Source organism: Gallinula chloropus, assembly GCF_964237585.1.
Source record: "Gallinula chloropus genome assembly, chromosome: 6".
Lineage (NCBI taxonomy): Eukaryota > Metazoa > Chordata > Aves > Gruiformes > Rallidae > Gallinula > Gallinula chloropus.
This window is the reverse complement of record NC_140091.1, coordinates 9,424,760-9,440,070: the sequence shown is the minus strand read 5'-3', so window position 1 is coordinate 9,440,070 and position 15,311 is coordinate 9,424,760. Positions and strand designations below refer to the sequence as shown.

The 15,311-nt window shown below is 51.3% G+C and overlaps 1 protein-coding gene across 1 annotated transcript; it reads right to left on the bottom strand.

Moving 5' to 3' along the window:
* Positions 1 to 944: 944 nt before the first annotated feature.
* PDZK1IP1 (PDZK1 interacting protein 1) lies at positions 945 to 8,422 on the bottom strand (the record flags this gene model as incomplete). Its single annotated transcript, XM_084266394.1, has 4 exons — positions 945 to 1,480; positions 2,019 to 2,117; positions 4,045 to 4,153; positions 8,350 to 8,422. The coding sequence occupies 4 exons, from the start codon at positions 8,420 to 8,422 to the stop codon at positions 1,408 to 1,410; spliced, it is 354 nt and encodes a 117-aa protein (XP_084122520.1). The 3' UTR covers positions 945 to 1,407.
* Between the last annotated feature and the right edge of the window lie 6,889 nt (positions 8,423 to 15,311).

The window sequence follows — 15,311 nt, the reverse complement described above, 5'->3', positions numbered from 1 at the left end:
AGCAGAGCCCCAAACCAGCCAGCTCCCCCCAAACCCAGCACCTGCCAAAAATGCCTCCCTTATAAGCCTCCCATCCCACTACTCCCAGTCCTGCTCCAACTGCAGCCCCCAGGCTGCCACGATTGCAGACCCTCTTAACCCTTTCCTCGCTGGTCACAGGGAGGACCCAGCACAGCATGTGGGCACCTGATGTCCCAGGGAAGAACAAAGTGTCACGGGTCTCTTGCTTCAACCTGCAGATGCAACAGCTTGGGAGTGATTGTTGCTCCCATGGTGACCCCAGCAGTGTCCCCACCACAGCGAAAAACAGACCCTGGTTAATGAACAGCCTGGCAGGAGCAGGTTGCACCATGGCCACTGCCCTGGGAGAGTCAGCATTGCTCAGAGCAGCCCCCAGCCACATCCTGGCACCACCAGCAATCACCATTTGCAGCCTCCAGCTCTGGGAACGGTTCCCAGTTGGCTGTGGGTCTGTGCCCTGTTGTTGTGGGATCCAGGGACCGCTGCCTTTCACCCATTAAGTAGTGCTGGGTCGGTGCCATGCCTCAGTTTCCCCACCTGGCAAATGGAGGGGGATACTGCTCACCTCCTCATATGGGCCTTTGCAGCAATCAGGTGGTCCAAATGCAAAGCAAAAAAAAAGATGTTCCACCTTTTTCTCTCCCCTGTTGGCACAGAGACACACACAAACCCACTCCTACCTTCATCCAAGTGAGGAAATAAGAGATGGATCCTACCCAGGAGGGACCACAGGGGAGGTGGGAGTGCTGACCTGCCTAAGCACCCTTCTTATTCCACCTTCGCTGCTGTCCTTCCCTTCCCAAACTGCCCAAAGGCTGGGAGTGCTTCGAGATGCCAGAGAGTCTTTTGGGTGATTAGAAAAAACGACTGTCCTTGCAGTTGTATGGGCAACAGTTCTCTTTATTGCTCACAGGGGAGATATATACAGGGGAGGTTTGTTCTGACATTAAAATGCCCGGTGTAGGTCTTAAAAAGAAAGTGAAACAGGGAGAAGAGGGTGGGTTTTCCATCAGCAGCTCCCCAGAGGGCAGCTGGGGATGTGGGGAGGTCCCAGGCACCCAACAGGGACCCCTCCATGTGTAGAGCAGGTCAGCACCCCCCTCAAACCAGGGATGTCAGCCTTGTCAACCAGCTGGGGTGTCAGACAGGCAGGAGAGGTGGCACCTCCGGACCTCTCCTGGGGACTGATATCAACATGGACAGCAGCCCCCGTGGCAGAAGAGCACGTCCTGCAGGTGGGAAGGGAAAAGATCAGCAGGTGGTGGTGCCATGGAGAGGTTGGGGAGCCGCAGTGCATCCAGTGCAGAGGGTCCCTGTGACAATGCCCATCACAACAGCAGGAAGCAAAGTGAGAGGAGGAAGGAGAGTGGCCAGCTGGTGTGCCTGTTACATGGAGGTGGTGATCACCCTCTCTTCGGGCTCCAGGGTGTTCTCGTAGGCGTGCTGACTCTCTTTGGACCTGTGGTGGGAGAAAGAAGCACAGCAGTGAGCTCACACCCAGCAAGACCAACCTTCCCAAAGCCACAGCTGAGTCCCTGACCTCTCTGGTGCCAGCTGTGTGTTGAGCAAGGGACGAGGTGGAGAGGGTGGGAGGACTCCCCCTGCAAGGAGAGCCAAGCGTGGGATGGGAATTGCTCTGATTTCTAGTGAGCACTGTTTTGACAGTCAACATCTTGCTTAGTGACCTATGGCCACTTTTAGTAGTTTCCTCTGTTTGAAAAGTGTGATGCAGAATAAGAAAAATGTTGTGTAGCAGGTTACAAGTTGGTGGATGGACCAAGGGCTCATCTGTGGATGAGGGCAGGTCGGGGAGGAGGGGCTACTCACTCACCACCTTCTCCTTAGCTGCTGGAGAGGACAAAAGCCCCTAAACCAAGTGAATGGGACATGTGAGATCCCAAGTGGGAGACACCATGGCTCTGTATGCCTGAGCTGTCCCCAGGGGGATGGAGCAGAACCTGGGAGCTGTGGGTTGGAAGTCTGAGCAAGTCCCTCACCTGAAGTCAGCTGCAGTACTTATGTGTTTCCCGTCGTGGCCATTGGACATGACAGCCTCCTGCTTGTCCTCGACGCTCACCACTGTCTCGACATTTTCCCTTGAGGAGAGAGAGAGAGAGAGCAATGGAGGGGACATGCCAGCACCTCACAGCAGTGCAAAGAAAGGGACCACTCCAGCACCAGAGACAATAAGGCACCTGCGTGATCCTGGCCCCAGGCACCCAGCTCAACCCCCTTCCCAGCGGGACATGGGACTGGAGATACCCTCGTGGCAGATTCACAGGGGCTGTGCCCAGACACTGAGCTGGTACTCCCAGAGCTGGCACTCAGCAAGCCTCATTTGTCAACACATGAGATTGTTTTCTCCCACTAACTGGTTCTTCCAGTCTTCTATGTAATCTGTTGCAAAATAACCCCCCTGAGTCCCAACAGACAGGGAGAGGAAGGCCGGGGCTCTGCCGGTGCCGCAGCGCTGCTGCAAGAGGGGGGCACACGTGTGGGTCCGTGCAGAACCGAGCGGCTTCCCCTCAGGTGTGAGTCTGGATCGCTCACAGAAGGAACTGTGGAGCAGGGAACAGATGTTCACTCTCAGCCAGACCTAAAAGCTCAGCTCTGGAGCAAGCCCACGAGCTGAAATGGCCCTGGGAGGGTTTGGCCATGGTGGGTGGGTGCAGGTTCACCCTGTGCACACATCCTTGTCTCCTCCAGTGATTCCCCAAGGATAATGTGGGTGGCTTTTCTGAGGAACAGACTGTCAGAAAGAGGCAATAGCTTGAGCTGATCACTGCTATCACAGAGACAGCATGGAGCTGGCAGTGCTGCTGGCTCCTCTGAAGAGAGGCCAGATTAATTAAACCAAAACTGCTCAAGCCCTCCTCAGCATCCTCTGCCTCTGGGCTGGGAAGAGGCATAGGCAGAGGAGGGAAACACTGTCCTTGCTTCCCACTCTGTGGACTGGGGGCTCCACCAGTTTGAGGACAAAGGTTTATTTTTTTGAATACAAAGACTGCAGTTGCAAATCAGACATATATATATATAATAAATATTGTATATATATATTAGGGGGGTTGGACCCGATGATCTCTCGAGGTCCCTTCCAACCCCTACAATTCTATGATTCTATGATTCTATATACATATATACACACACATTGCCCCTGACTGCAGCCCATAGGGTCCCCTTTAAATGCATCTGGGACAGAAGCAAATGTACTGAGTGTTGGGGTGCACCTCAAGTCCCCACCTCCTTGGCCAGGACAGGCTGCAGGGATGCACAGATACAAAAACACCCTTGGGTGCAAAGCCCAAACTGCATGTACCAGTGCAGAGGAACTGGGTACCAGGCTTCAGGGCACTTTGGGTCTTCATCCCCTGTTGACTCTGGGCTCAGATTCAAGATCAGGTTATTACAACTTAGCCAGTTAGCCTGGGTCAGCTGAGCAGGAGCAGCAGCCCGTGGCTTTGCTTCTTGCTGGCAGCAGGCAAGAGGTAACCGGTCCCACAGAGCCTTTTTCAGATGAATAAGGCCACCTCATTCACCTGTGCCATGGGGTCCCAGTGGAAAGTGCTGTCATGGCACGGCTACCTCCCTCTTCTCTCAGCTCCTCTCAGTGCCTTTGCACAACTGGGCTTGGTCTGGTTTGCAAAGAAAGCTGTTTGGGGCTTTTCCCACAGGTATAAGGCAGCTGGGAGCTGTACCCCCAAATCCATAGGAAATCAGGCTCAGGCCAGCCCCCTGAGACACATGCCCATGTAAACCAGCCATGATGAGGCAGCTCTCCTGTCCCCAGTGCAGTGCTTTCTCATGGAACCTCACGCCTGGCAATAAGTAACAGAGAGCAGAGGCCAGGACAGGGAGAAGAAGACAGTGAGACCAGGACAGGGAGTCTTTGCTCTCCCAGCCGGGCTCCTGGCAGAGCGATCACAGTGTTCCCAGCCCTGGCACAGGGACTGAGTCAGCTGGAAGTGACCCATGCAGAGGCAGCTAAGCCCAGCCCGAAGCACCCCCCAGTACTCCCACACTTACACCTTCTTCTTACACCAGAACCTATTGACTGCAAAAGCGATGGCCACCAGGACTAGAAACACAACCACCGCGATGACACCCTGCGACCATGGCTGGAGACTGCCCAGGGCTGAAGAAAATAAACAGAAAAGAGGACATATGTTAGAAATACATCCTTGGGCTCTATCTGCTCAGCTTCTCCCATCCTGCCTCAGCAACGTCCAGCCAAAAGCCTGGTCCTGCAAAGCCAAACAGAGCATGTGGCTGTTAATCCAGGCAGGATCACCTGGGTGATAGCAATGAAATAAAGTGCAAATAACAGCAGTGTCATCAGTGTTTGCGTGTGGAGCGTGGTGTTTCCCCTGAAACTTTGGTCAAAGAAGGCAGCAAACTGGTTTTTCTCCAGCCCCAGATGCCACAGACACCATTCCCAGGTTACTTTCCAAATGCTGTCCAGTACTATAAGGACCCCACAACCGAGACAGCATAAAACTCAGTTCTCACTCTCATGGCAAGTGGTTGCCAGCGTGGATTTCAGTAAAATCTACCTTTCAACAAGTTTCCAGAGCAGCAAGTTGATTTATGACGGGAAATTGAAGGCTGAAGCGTTCAGAGCAACGGCCTCCAGCACAAAGGCCAGGTGGGGCTGGCAAGGGTCCAGGCATTGTGGAGGGAGGCAGTGGCTGGTGGCCTGGAGCCGACCACAGCATCCCTGGCTTCCCTGGAGTAGGTGGCTTCATAGATTCATTTTGCTCTAGGTGGGTTCAAGCTGTGATGCAGCCACGGGTGGGAAAGCTGTGAGACGTATTCCTGGACACGGGAGGAACTCAAGGGCAGGGTGATAAGAAGAGGAAACTTTGTCCCAGCCCTTGCAGGGACAGGTAGTCCTCACCTGCAAATGGCTTTTGGGCAACAGGGATGTATCCAAACCCATCCCTAAGTGTTGTCCTGAACACCTGCATTCAGCACCAGGAAGTGCTTGTCTATGCACACATATCCCTTTGGGATTTAATTACTGCTTTTTTAGGCATGGCCTTTCCTCCATCCCATGATCAAAACACCAACCCTTGCACGTGGGTGAAGTCCCTCTGTGTGGGCAGACAAGGCATGTGGAGGATGCTCCCCACCAGCACCAGCTTGGACCACTCGGACCCAGCCTCTGCTGCTGGCACCACAAAGCAGAGCTGCCCCAGGATGGGTACGTTGCTACTTCGACTCAGGAGCTTTACATGAGCTGAACATGGTATCCGTCTCACAGGAGACAAATCCCTGCTATAAACAACAAATAATCTTTACTAGCAGCAATAAAGATGGGCTGCGTGCCGCTCCATGTGTGCAAACTCCTCATCCCCAGCCAGCTCCACACCAGTTCTGCTGCTGACAGCCCTCATCTCCTGAAGGCTTTGGGGAGGGGGAGACTATCCTTTGGTAAGACCCCCAGCTCCTTGAATCCTCAGGTTGAGAGGCTTTTATTAAAAAAAAAACCAAAAATAACCCAAAAAACCCCTACACAATCAAAACAACACCCATCCAAAGCTCTTGTCTTCTTGGAAGTGAAAGTGTGGCTGGCTGATTCACTGCCTGTGCCAGCCTGGAAAGCAGTGGAACCCCTGGGTGAGCAGCCCCAAGCAGCATCCCTCAGCTCTCCTGCCTCCCCACAGAGACACTTGCCATGTTAACTGCAAGGTCTCAGGCCCTAAAACTCAACCAGGAGGAATTTAGGGAGAAATCCCCTCTTGTATCAACATGTTTTGGCTGAAATCCCATCATATCAGCAAGCTGGTGGTGGTGGTACCAGGGGGTGGTGGCAGTGGAGAAGAGCAGGGTTTGGTCCCCTCCTGCCCTACCTGATGGGCAGTGATGCTTCTGTCCTGGCTGCCCACGGGTGCAGCCCCAAACACACCTATTGCCTCCGGGCTGAGCTTTGGCCCTCTTTGCTTCCTCCTTTGCTCTGCCCTTGGCTGTTATCCCAGCCACATTTATTTATTAGCCATGGTTTATTTTCTCTGCCAGGGCCAGGGTTTCCAGTGAAGCCTAGGAAGGGATGAACAGGTTGCTGAGGTTTCTGCTGGGCTTAAGGGAGTTTAAGGTCAGTGGTGGAATGAAGTCAGAGATTACTTAAACTGCCAGATTTGCATCTCAAATGCAAACGAGGACAGAAGATAAGTGATAGGAAACCTCCTACACTCAGCAGTCCTGGGGAGGTACTGAATACTTTTGCAAGTGATACCTCGCTCAGATGGACATTTCAACCAGATTTCAGAGCATCCAAAGCCAAAAAGGAAAATACCAAATGTCCAGTTTTGGGCTCCCTGGTATAAAAAAGACAGGGATCTCCTGGAAAGAGTCCAGAGAAGGGCTACAAAGTTGATTAAGGGCCTGGAACATCTCCCCTATGAGGAAAGGCTGAGTGAGCTGGGACTGTTTAGCATAGAGAAAAGAAGACTAAGGGGGGGACCTTATTAATATTTAATCTTAAGTATGGGACACAGAGGGAAATGGCCAGCCCCTTCTCAGTGGTCTGTGGGGACAGGACAAGGGGCAATGGCTGCAAGTTGGAGCACAGGAAGTTCCACACCAACATGTGGAAGAACTTTTACACAGTGAGGGTGACAGAGCCCTGGGACAGGCTGCCCAGGGAGGTTGTGGAGTCTCCTTCTCTGAAGATGTTCAAGACCCATCTGGATGCCTATCTGTGCAATATGAGCTGGGGAGCTGCTTGGCAGGGGGGTTGGACCTGATGATCTCTGGAGGTCCCTTCCAACCCCTATGATTCTGTGATTCTGTGAATCCAAACCCAAACAGTTCTGGCTTTGAGACACCACATAACACCTAGCTGCAAGGGGAGGTGAGGATGGCAGGGGAAAATGCCTCTGCATGGGCTGAAATAGCCCTGTGGCTGCAGGGAACTAACAAGGGCATAAGGAGGAATGGGAACCAGGCAGAGGGACAAGCTTGATAGCATCTTCTCAGGAAGATAGAGGATCGTGGCCTGGGGAGAACTGCCTGGCTGGAGCCCCACCAGAGCACACCTTGCTGCCCTGCCCTGCTAGGAGGGATGCCTGAAAGGATGAGTCCTATTCCAGGAATAATGCTTTAGCAAGGATGTCCCACCCAGGGCAGTCAGTCCCTCAGGCTCTGCCACCTCCTCTCAGTTTCACCACATAGCAATGATGGGTTTCCCCCTCCCGGAACAAGATCTTCTAAGCCAAAGTAAGCAATGTGGTAACTGCACCCATGACAGACATATGTCCGTATTTCTGCAGCTACAAACAAGACCCAGGGAAGTGCCAAGGCCTTGCACATGGTGTATCTCCATTTCCATACTCAAAGGCTGGTTTGAAGACACAGACCTGCTTTTTGATCCATCTTTCCCAAATGCTTGGAAAGCATCAACTAGCACCTATCTTTTCCCCTCTCTGAGGAAGCTGTGTCAGGTTTTGAATCCTCATTAGAGGGGTTGGTTGTTTGAGGTTTGTTTGGGTGGTTTTTTTCCTTTCCTTCCAAGCAACAGCAAAACTTTCAGTCCTGCTGAGGATGGAGACCCCAGCCTGTTAAATGCTTAGCAAGTTGGTAAATAAATACAGGAAGAGCTGTCAGGGCTGGGGCATCAGGGGGAGAAAGGGGGAGGGTGTTTGCCAAGACTTTGGCAGCATCAGATGAGTTTTAATTACACCTTGTTATTCATAGTGTTAGACAAGTCCTTCCACGAATTCCCTAAAAATAATGCCCAAGCCGTAGGAAGTTTCTCTATTGAGTCTTCAGGAAGGGAACAGGAGGATAATTTGCAGAGGAAAATATTTGCTCCCTTCACCTCAGCAGTGATCAAAATTACAGATTAACAGGAAAAGCTGCAAGCTGGGGAAGTGACCCCATGCACTGCTTGTCATGGGAGCAGAGTGGGAAGAAAGGAGAGAAAGAAAAAAAACCCAAAGCCTTAAGAAAACAGATTACTCATCCCGGTGCACAGTCCTGCCAGAGGTAAATCAGAGCTGCTATTATCTCTGTGTAAGCAGGAGAAATAAACCCCAGGCAGCAGTTTCAGCCTTCAGCAAAACAGGTAGAAAGTCTCTGCGTCCCAGGGCCAGTAAGTGGGTTCTCTTCCAACCCATCCGCCCTCATCACCTGCTGGGGTGAAGGCAGAGCTGAAGCTCAGGCAAGAGCTGGGATGTTTTTTCTCTTCCCAAGAGGCTCTCTCTCAGCTGTCCCTTGTCCCCAAAGCCACCCCACCGCTCAGCTCCCTCCTGCGCAGCGGGCTCAGTGCATCTTCCTGCCTCCCCCTTGCCTCAGTTTCCCCAGGGAGGTCAGGCAGCTGCCTGCACTTACCTTGCTGGCAGCAGGCAGGCTCCAGCGCCAGGAGCAGCCCCAGGAGGGGGAGGAGGAGGCAGCGGGCAGGCATGGCGACAGGCAAGGCCACCGGTTCTCGGGGCGCAGAGCAGCCGAGCACGGCCCCTCCTCGCAGGGTGCTGCGCCTGGGCACACCGCCCTCCCACAGGAAGGAGCGCTTGGTCAATTATCAAACGCATTAACGAGGGAGGATGATGCTCTCACCTGGTTATTCAAATCCTGCTGCGGGAAGGAGGTGCTTCTCTTTTTCTCCCAGGAAGGCTGGTGGGGAATGTGGGACATGGTGACTTGAACCTGACTGTCCCCTTAGGGTGTGGAAGGGGACTGAGCTACCATACGTTTGCATCAGCACAGGTGGGTAAATCTCTTCCCCAGCATGATTGGGGAAAGTGGCCAGACTTTGATGTCCCCCAAGTCCCCCTCCCATCAGCATGAGAGACAGGGGGTCCTCCAGCATCCCTTCCCACCCCACAGGACTCTAGATCCTGGTGGCACCAGGAGCTGCCTGGTACAGTCCCTGCTCACTTCCCTGCTCTTTTTTATTTCAGCAAGTGTCATTAACAACCAACAAAACACATTTGTGGCTCAAAATTACCCATTTAATAACCCAGACTCAATGCTGAGTGCTGCCTCCCACCTCCCACACCTTGTGTAATGGAGACTGTTAAACCAAGCAAACATGGAATTCATTTTATGGAGCCTTCAGGACTGTTTCCAAAGTTTCTTTGATACCAGAAGAAGCAAAAACACATGAAGACCTGCAGCAGATAGCAAACCTGCCAGGGTCTTCATATCAGCTGGGTGGATGCTGTGGGATAGGGAAGGTGTTCACAGGCCCGTAGGTCCCAAGTTAAGCGTGGTCCCAGCCCACACTGGGTTTGGGTGGCTGACAAACCCACCTCACAGGAAGAATAAAAGTGTTTTGGCTTCATGGCTGTGCAACATTGGTTATTCCCAAAGGAAATTTTACAACTGTGAGCCAGTGACTTCATCATCACTCTTCTCCTGGTGTGTCATAGGATCTCTATGAGCCCAGCCCTGCATCTGAGCTCACAGTCTCTGGGTCTGGTGGTCCCCCATTCATGGGCTCACCTGGACACCCTGTCTTCACACAGACACCCACAAGGGACCCATAGTCTGGAATACACATCGCTTCAGGAATACGTACCCACCAGTGCAGGAGTGCCCTCCTTCACCTCTCTTCTTTCCCCTGGATCTAGAATAACATTATTTATCCTGAAAACAAGCTGGATCTCCTTCCCCACTCTCTCCCAAATTTCTTTGCATGGCCAAATCCCCACCTGCAACATGGGACAACCCCACTCCCAACCCTGCTAGTTTTGGCTTATGAACTCCACAGGGCAGGGACTCTCCTGCTGCACCCAGCAAGGAAGTGGTATGAACAGGGACCAGCCCATAATAAGGCCCTGTAAAAGCAATCTAATCCTGTTACAGAGAAAAAGGAATGGCTTATGAAGAAATAAAAATGAGACTGAACTTTGGGTTCCCCATGGCTTAAGTCCATGTTATCTATCTTGGAAAGCATGCAGAACTTGTGATCTTTGCTGCCTGCCTCTTACTTCTCTCTTAGCAAAAGCCCAGCAAAAACCCTGGGTGTTTAGAGAAAAAGGCTTTATCAGCAGATCAGGAGTCCTAGAGAAGCCAGTCCTGCTGCTGTCCTTGGGAAATTCAAGGTCTGAGACATCTCTCTGCTATTGGTATCCACCCCCAGTCATGCCTGGGGCTGCAGGAGGTTGCTCATGACGTTCCTCTTTGTCCTCCTCCACACATACTCCAGGTTGTCTGCTCATCCCAAGGCTCTGCCTAACCTAGCTCCAGTGACCTTGGGCTGATCTTCCAAGGACAGGGATGTCTCAAGGATACACCCCTATCCTAGGGTGCATTGGGAGGGAGGGACATGACAGACCAGACCACAAGTTGATGGCAGGGCTGCTGTGCATTCCAGACAGGGGTCTTGCCATCAGCTCCATCCTGAGGAGCAAGTAACACTTTGCTATTGCACATTCCCACATTTTTAAGGAATTTAAGGAAATTTAGCTGTACTGGTCTTGTGGATGAGCCAGGGAATCGATTGTTTTCTTATCTCAAACTCTCCTGTGCTCAAATGCATCTCCTCTAGCCCATGGCAGCTATTAGGAAGGTATGTGCTATTGTGGCCAAAAGTGCTGGTGGCACCTGCTTCGTTGCATATCGCTGGGTCCAGCCTGGGGGGATGAGAAACAGCAAGCCATTGTAGTGGCAGAAGCCTTGTTGCAGGGGAAAAGTCAGAAATTTCAGTCAATAATTAGCCTTATGGCTCATCCTTTAGTCATTCTGGCTGTGGCTTGGGACCTGAAGAGATGAGAAGCTATGCCTTTCTGCTGCAGCATGCTGGGAGTCTTGCTGCCTCTCACATTGATGCCTTCAGTATTGCCCAGTTGTGGTGAGGCAAAGACCTAAAGGTCCACATTAAAGGTGAGGGAAACTGAGGCACAAGTCACCTTAGGAGCAGTTAATCAAACCCAACCAGAGCCAGACCCAGGTCAGTTCTCTCCTGGGGACTCATGTGAGCAGTTGTCCATACAACAGGTCTAGCACAAAGCAGGTATTGGAATGTGAGGATTTATGCTTATATTCACCAAAAATTGGCATTTTTCCCCTAGGAAATATGTTTGGCTTAGCCAAAATTAGCATTTGCTCAAAGCAACCTTCCTGAGCCTAAAATGTGTTCCTGGGTGATATGACCCAGAGCAGAGATGCCAGTTCCTCTTCAAAAAATGTTGTGGGGCTCTGTGGTTCAATGGGTGTTATTTCCCTCCCTCCCTCCCTCCCTCCCTTCCTTCCTCCCTCCCTTCCTCCCTTCCTTCCTTCCTTCCTTCCTTCCTTCCTTCCTTCCTTCCTTCCTTCCTTCCTTCCTTCCTTCCTTCCTTCCTTCCTTCCTTCCTTCCTTCCTTCCTTCCTTCCTTCCTTCCTTCCTTCCTTCCTTCCTTCCTTCCTTCCTTCCTTCCTTCCTTCCTTCCTTCCTTCCTTCCTTCCCTCCCTCCCTCCCTCCAAAAAACCCACAACCCAAATTTTTCATTGCTTAATTCTTTTGACATTTGCCATCAAAACCAAATATTCCTTGCTTGCCCTCAGAATTTCCCATCAACACTGGCTTTCAAATCCAGGCTGCTGCTGGGGGAGAGCCAGGGGCTACACCCACTATGAAAAGGGCATTTCCTTCTCCCAGAGTGCCAGCTTGGAGAAATGGCAGCAGAAGGCAGCCCCTGCTCAGGCTTTTCATTCATCACACCTCTGTACCCTCTTTAAAAGTGCCTTTAAACAGCCATATGTTTCCTTATTTATGTGCTGCTGTAGACCCTGGTGTCAATGGGGCATCACCCCACACTGGCCCTGGTCCTTCCTCCACCAGCACAGGATTCAGCTGGGACATTTGCTCCCCCACCCTGCACACAAACAGGGCCAAATAAAAAGCCACCTATACAGCATTTTATTAGACATTTTGTAAGATGGCTCATGAGTCCCTCAGGACTAATTGCTAATTGCAAGCCTTGGATAAGCTGGGACCTGAGAGTGATGCTGCTGCTCTGTATATTTAAGGGCAGCAATGGGTTCTCTTCTCTCCTCTTCCCAGCTGCCCATCTACATGCAGTTGCCAGGATTTGTCTCCTCTCAGCTCCCTGCTCCTCTCTCCATGGAGTTAACAGCTGCTGGGGATCTGAGGGCACATTCACATCACTCTCAGATCCCACAGCCTTGAGAAATTAGGCTGAGGAAACACCTACCTGGTCTGTCCCACCTTGCCCTGGGCTGGGAGGAATCAAACTAAAAATCCCTGAAACAAGAAGAAAATCCACCTGCCTCCAGTCTGCCTCCTTGCTGGGGGGTGAGCCTGCATCCGTGGTTCCCTCTCAGCTTTCCCATCTGTTCAGAGAGCATATTGCACCCCTAATTATCTCCAAGCACAGGGGAAAGTGCCGTTGCATTGCTGGAGTGGCAGATACCCAGGATCCCAATACACGATGCTCAGAAAGGCAGAAGGGAGCTGGCTTCCCTCTGGATATTCCCTCCTGCCCAAAGATATCGAATGGAATGAATAATTTACTATCTGATCATCTCTAATCTTCATCCCATAAAATCAGCAGCAAGCTGGGAGGGTTTTTGAAGCCTCCAGCTGCATTCACTGATAAGACATGAGGCAGAAGAGATTGGAAGCCCATAAAAATGATAATCTCAGGCTTCAGTGTAACTTGGTGGAAGGGTTTTCTCCTCTCCTTTCATTAAGGATGGATTTGATGATCTTCCTTAAATAACAACAACCCTTCTCATGTGGAATCTCCCACCCGAAAACTGATTGCATCATCATTAGGAAACTGGAGGCCAAGCAGACAGGAAAAAAATAGCTGGTGCACAGGCCAGCAGAAGGGCCAAGTCCCTGCAGAGTGAACAGCACCCATCTCTATGGGGTGGGAGGAAAGGGGGTGTCCGGAGGCAATTTCCAGATGCAGAGTGAAGCTTGAGGCATCCGGGCTCTGCCTGAGGAGAGCTGGGCACCAGCACCACGCTCATCTGCTGGCTACAAGCCTGATCATGAGCCTGAGCCCCATTGCCCTCATCCCAGATCTCCCTGGTGCAAAAAGAAACATCACATCTCTTTCAGCTTGTTTTGGTACAGCATCCTCCTCTCCATCCCCAAATCTGGTGAGACTGGAGAAAGGAAGGGCAAAAACTCAGCTCACCAACCATTTCCATGTCAATCTCAGCCAAGATGGCCAAGAGGAGAAGGAAATAGTTGGCTGGCTTCATAGGGGTGGATAGTTTCAGGAAATAATTATCCCAGATGCCAGAATAGGAGAAAATTAAAAGTGTAAACTATAATCAGATGTTAAGTTGCTTTTCTTCTGCTAATTGAAAGAATGTTTTCTCTGCTCCCCACCACTCTACCCCTTTCAGATGCTAATCCCTATCAAACACGGACTTACAATTACAAATTCATAGGCATCTTTCCCAGGAGCAGAAATTGCTTTGCCCTGTAACCTCTAAGATGAGGTCTTAATAGGAATTCACGAGCAGTCGCTGGTAAAGCTTCATTAGCCGGAGAGAATAGACAAGGGCAAGTTGCAGTGCTCCCTAACCACTCTAGGGAAAAATTAATTTAAATTACTTTGTAAAGTAACAAGGCCAGATAATGTGTTTCTTTCTTGGATTATTGTTTTCTGACACCCTAATGCGCTCACAGATTAGGTTGCTTTGCCTGTCTTGATGGTGGTCCATGCTAAGTTGTGGTTTATGGAGAGCAGAAGCCTTTGGAAGAAGAAACACCCAACCCTTGGGCAGGAGCTGGGTGGAGATGGGGTGAGGATCGGGCTGTTTCTCATCAGGTTGGGTTATGAAGGGCTGTTTGGGACACTGAGGCAGGCAGCAGCCACCTCCAGCACTGCTTCAACACAGCCTAGAAGAGAAACCTGGCTGCTGAAGGTTGCACCTCAGCGTTTCCCTGGTTGAAAATTGGTCCAAGGCAGTGGAGTGGAAGGAGCCCTGCTGATTTGGGGTGGCTCTGGATTTGCTTCTTGGAGACGAGATCCCGAGTGATGCTGAGCCACCCACAGATACTCTCAAGGGCTATACCAGCACAGAAAACCTCTGCCAGAAGCCATCACCCCTCAGCAGAGGGGCTGATTCCCAACCAATTAAAATTTAATATATGCTAAAATGTGCTGAAAACCAAGCCTGCAACCTCAGGGTGGGAGGGCTGTAATTTCTCCCCCACCTCCAGCCCCTGCAGAGACTCCCCAAAAGGGGCTGTACTTCTCTTCCCCTGGCACCACAGGGGATGCTCTTCACCCTGGGCTGGCAACGTGCTGTGCTTTTATGGAGCTTTGCAGTGAGCCAAGCAAGGGGCCAGGGGAAGATGCAGCGATAGGAGCTTGGCAGAAGAGCTGTGACTCTTCCCAGCACCCTGGGCTGGCAGCCGGACTTTGGTGGGTGCTGCCAGCGCCGGGTGTTATTAACCTGTGAGCTGTCACACAGAATGGGCCTGTCTGGCTAAACCCTCAGGGACATGAGCATCATTCAACCAGGAGACAAAGGGTTCAAAGGGCCTTTGGGCAACAGACAGTGCTGATCATCTCAGCTGATTAAATAGGTTCCCAGAGGATCTGGGAGTCCTAGGAGACCAAACTGAAGCTGGGAAGATTTATGGGGAGCTACCTGAATTGGAGAGGGAATAGATTGATTTCATTCTTGGCTTCTGAAGGGGATCTCTGGGGTTTTTTTCAGAGCAAATATGCATTGAGACAGAGGGATTGATAAGTAAATAAAGAGAAGAATGGACAGACTCATGACCCATACAATCATTTTCCTGTCCCCACTTAGTCAGGGGAAGATAGAGAAACCCCATGACACCCAAACCTACGTCCTGTTATTCCCTCATCCAAAATTACAACCCTTAGAAAAGGGATTATAACCCCCAAGTGTGAGGTTTTAAGTCACCCCAGCTCCTGTCATCACTTGAATTTCACAAAATCACAGAACTGTAAGGGTTGGAAGGGACCTCTAGAGATCATTGAGTCCAAACCCCTGCCAAAGCAGCTCCCTAAGACAGGTCGCACAGGTTGGCATCCAGACGGGTCTTGAATATCTCCAGAGAAGGAGATTCCACACCCCCCTGGGCAGCCTGTCCCAGGGCTCTGTCACCCTCACTGTGAAAAAGTTCTTTTGCATGTTGGTGTGGAAATTCCTGTGCTCCAACTTGCAGCCATTGCCCTTTGTCCTGTCTCCACAGACCACTGAAAAGGGGCTGGCTATTTCCCTCTGTGTCCCACACTCCAGATATTCATAAACATTCATCAAATCCCCTCTCAGTCTTCTCTTCTTGAGGCTGAACAGCCCCAGTTTATTCAGCCTTTCCTCACAGGGGAGATTTCTTTCATCCCCATCCA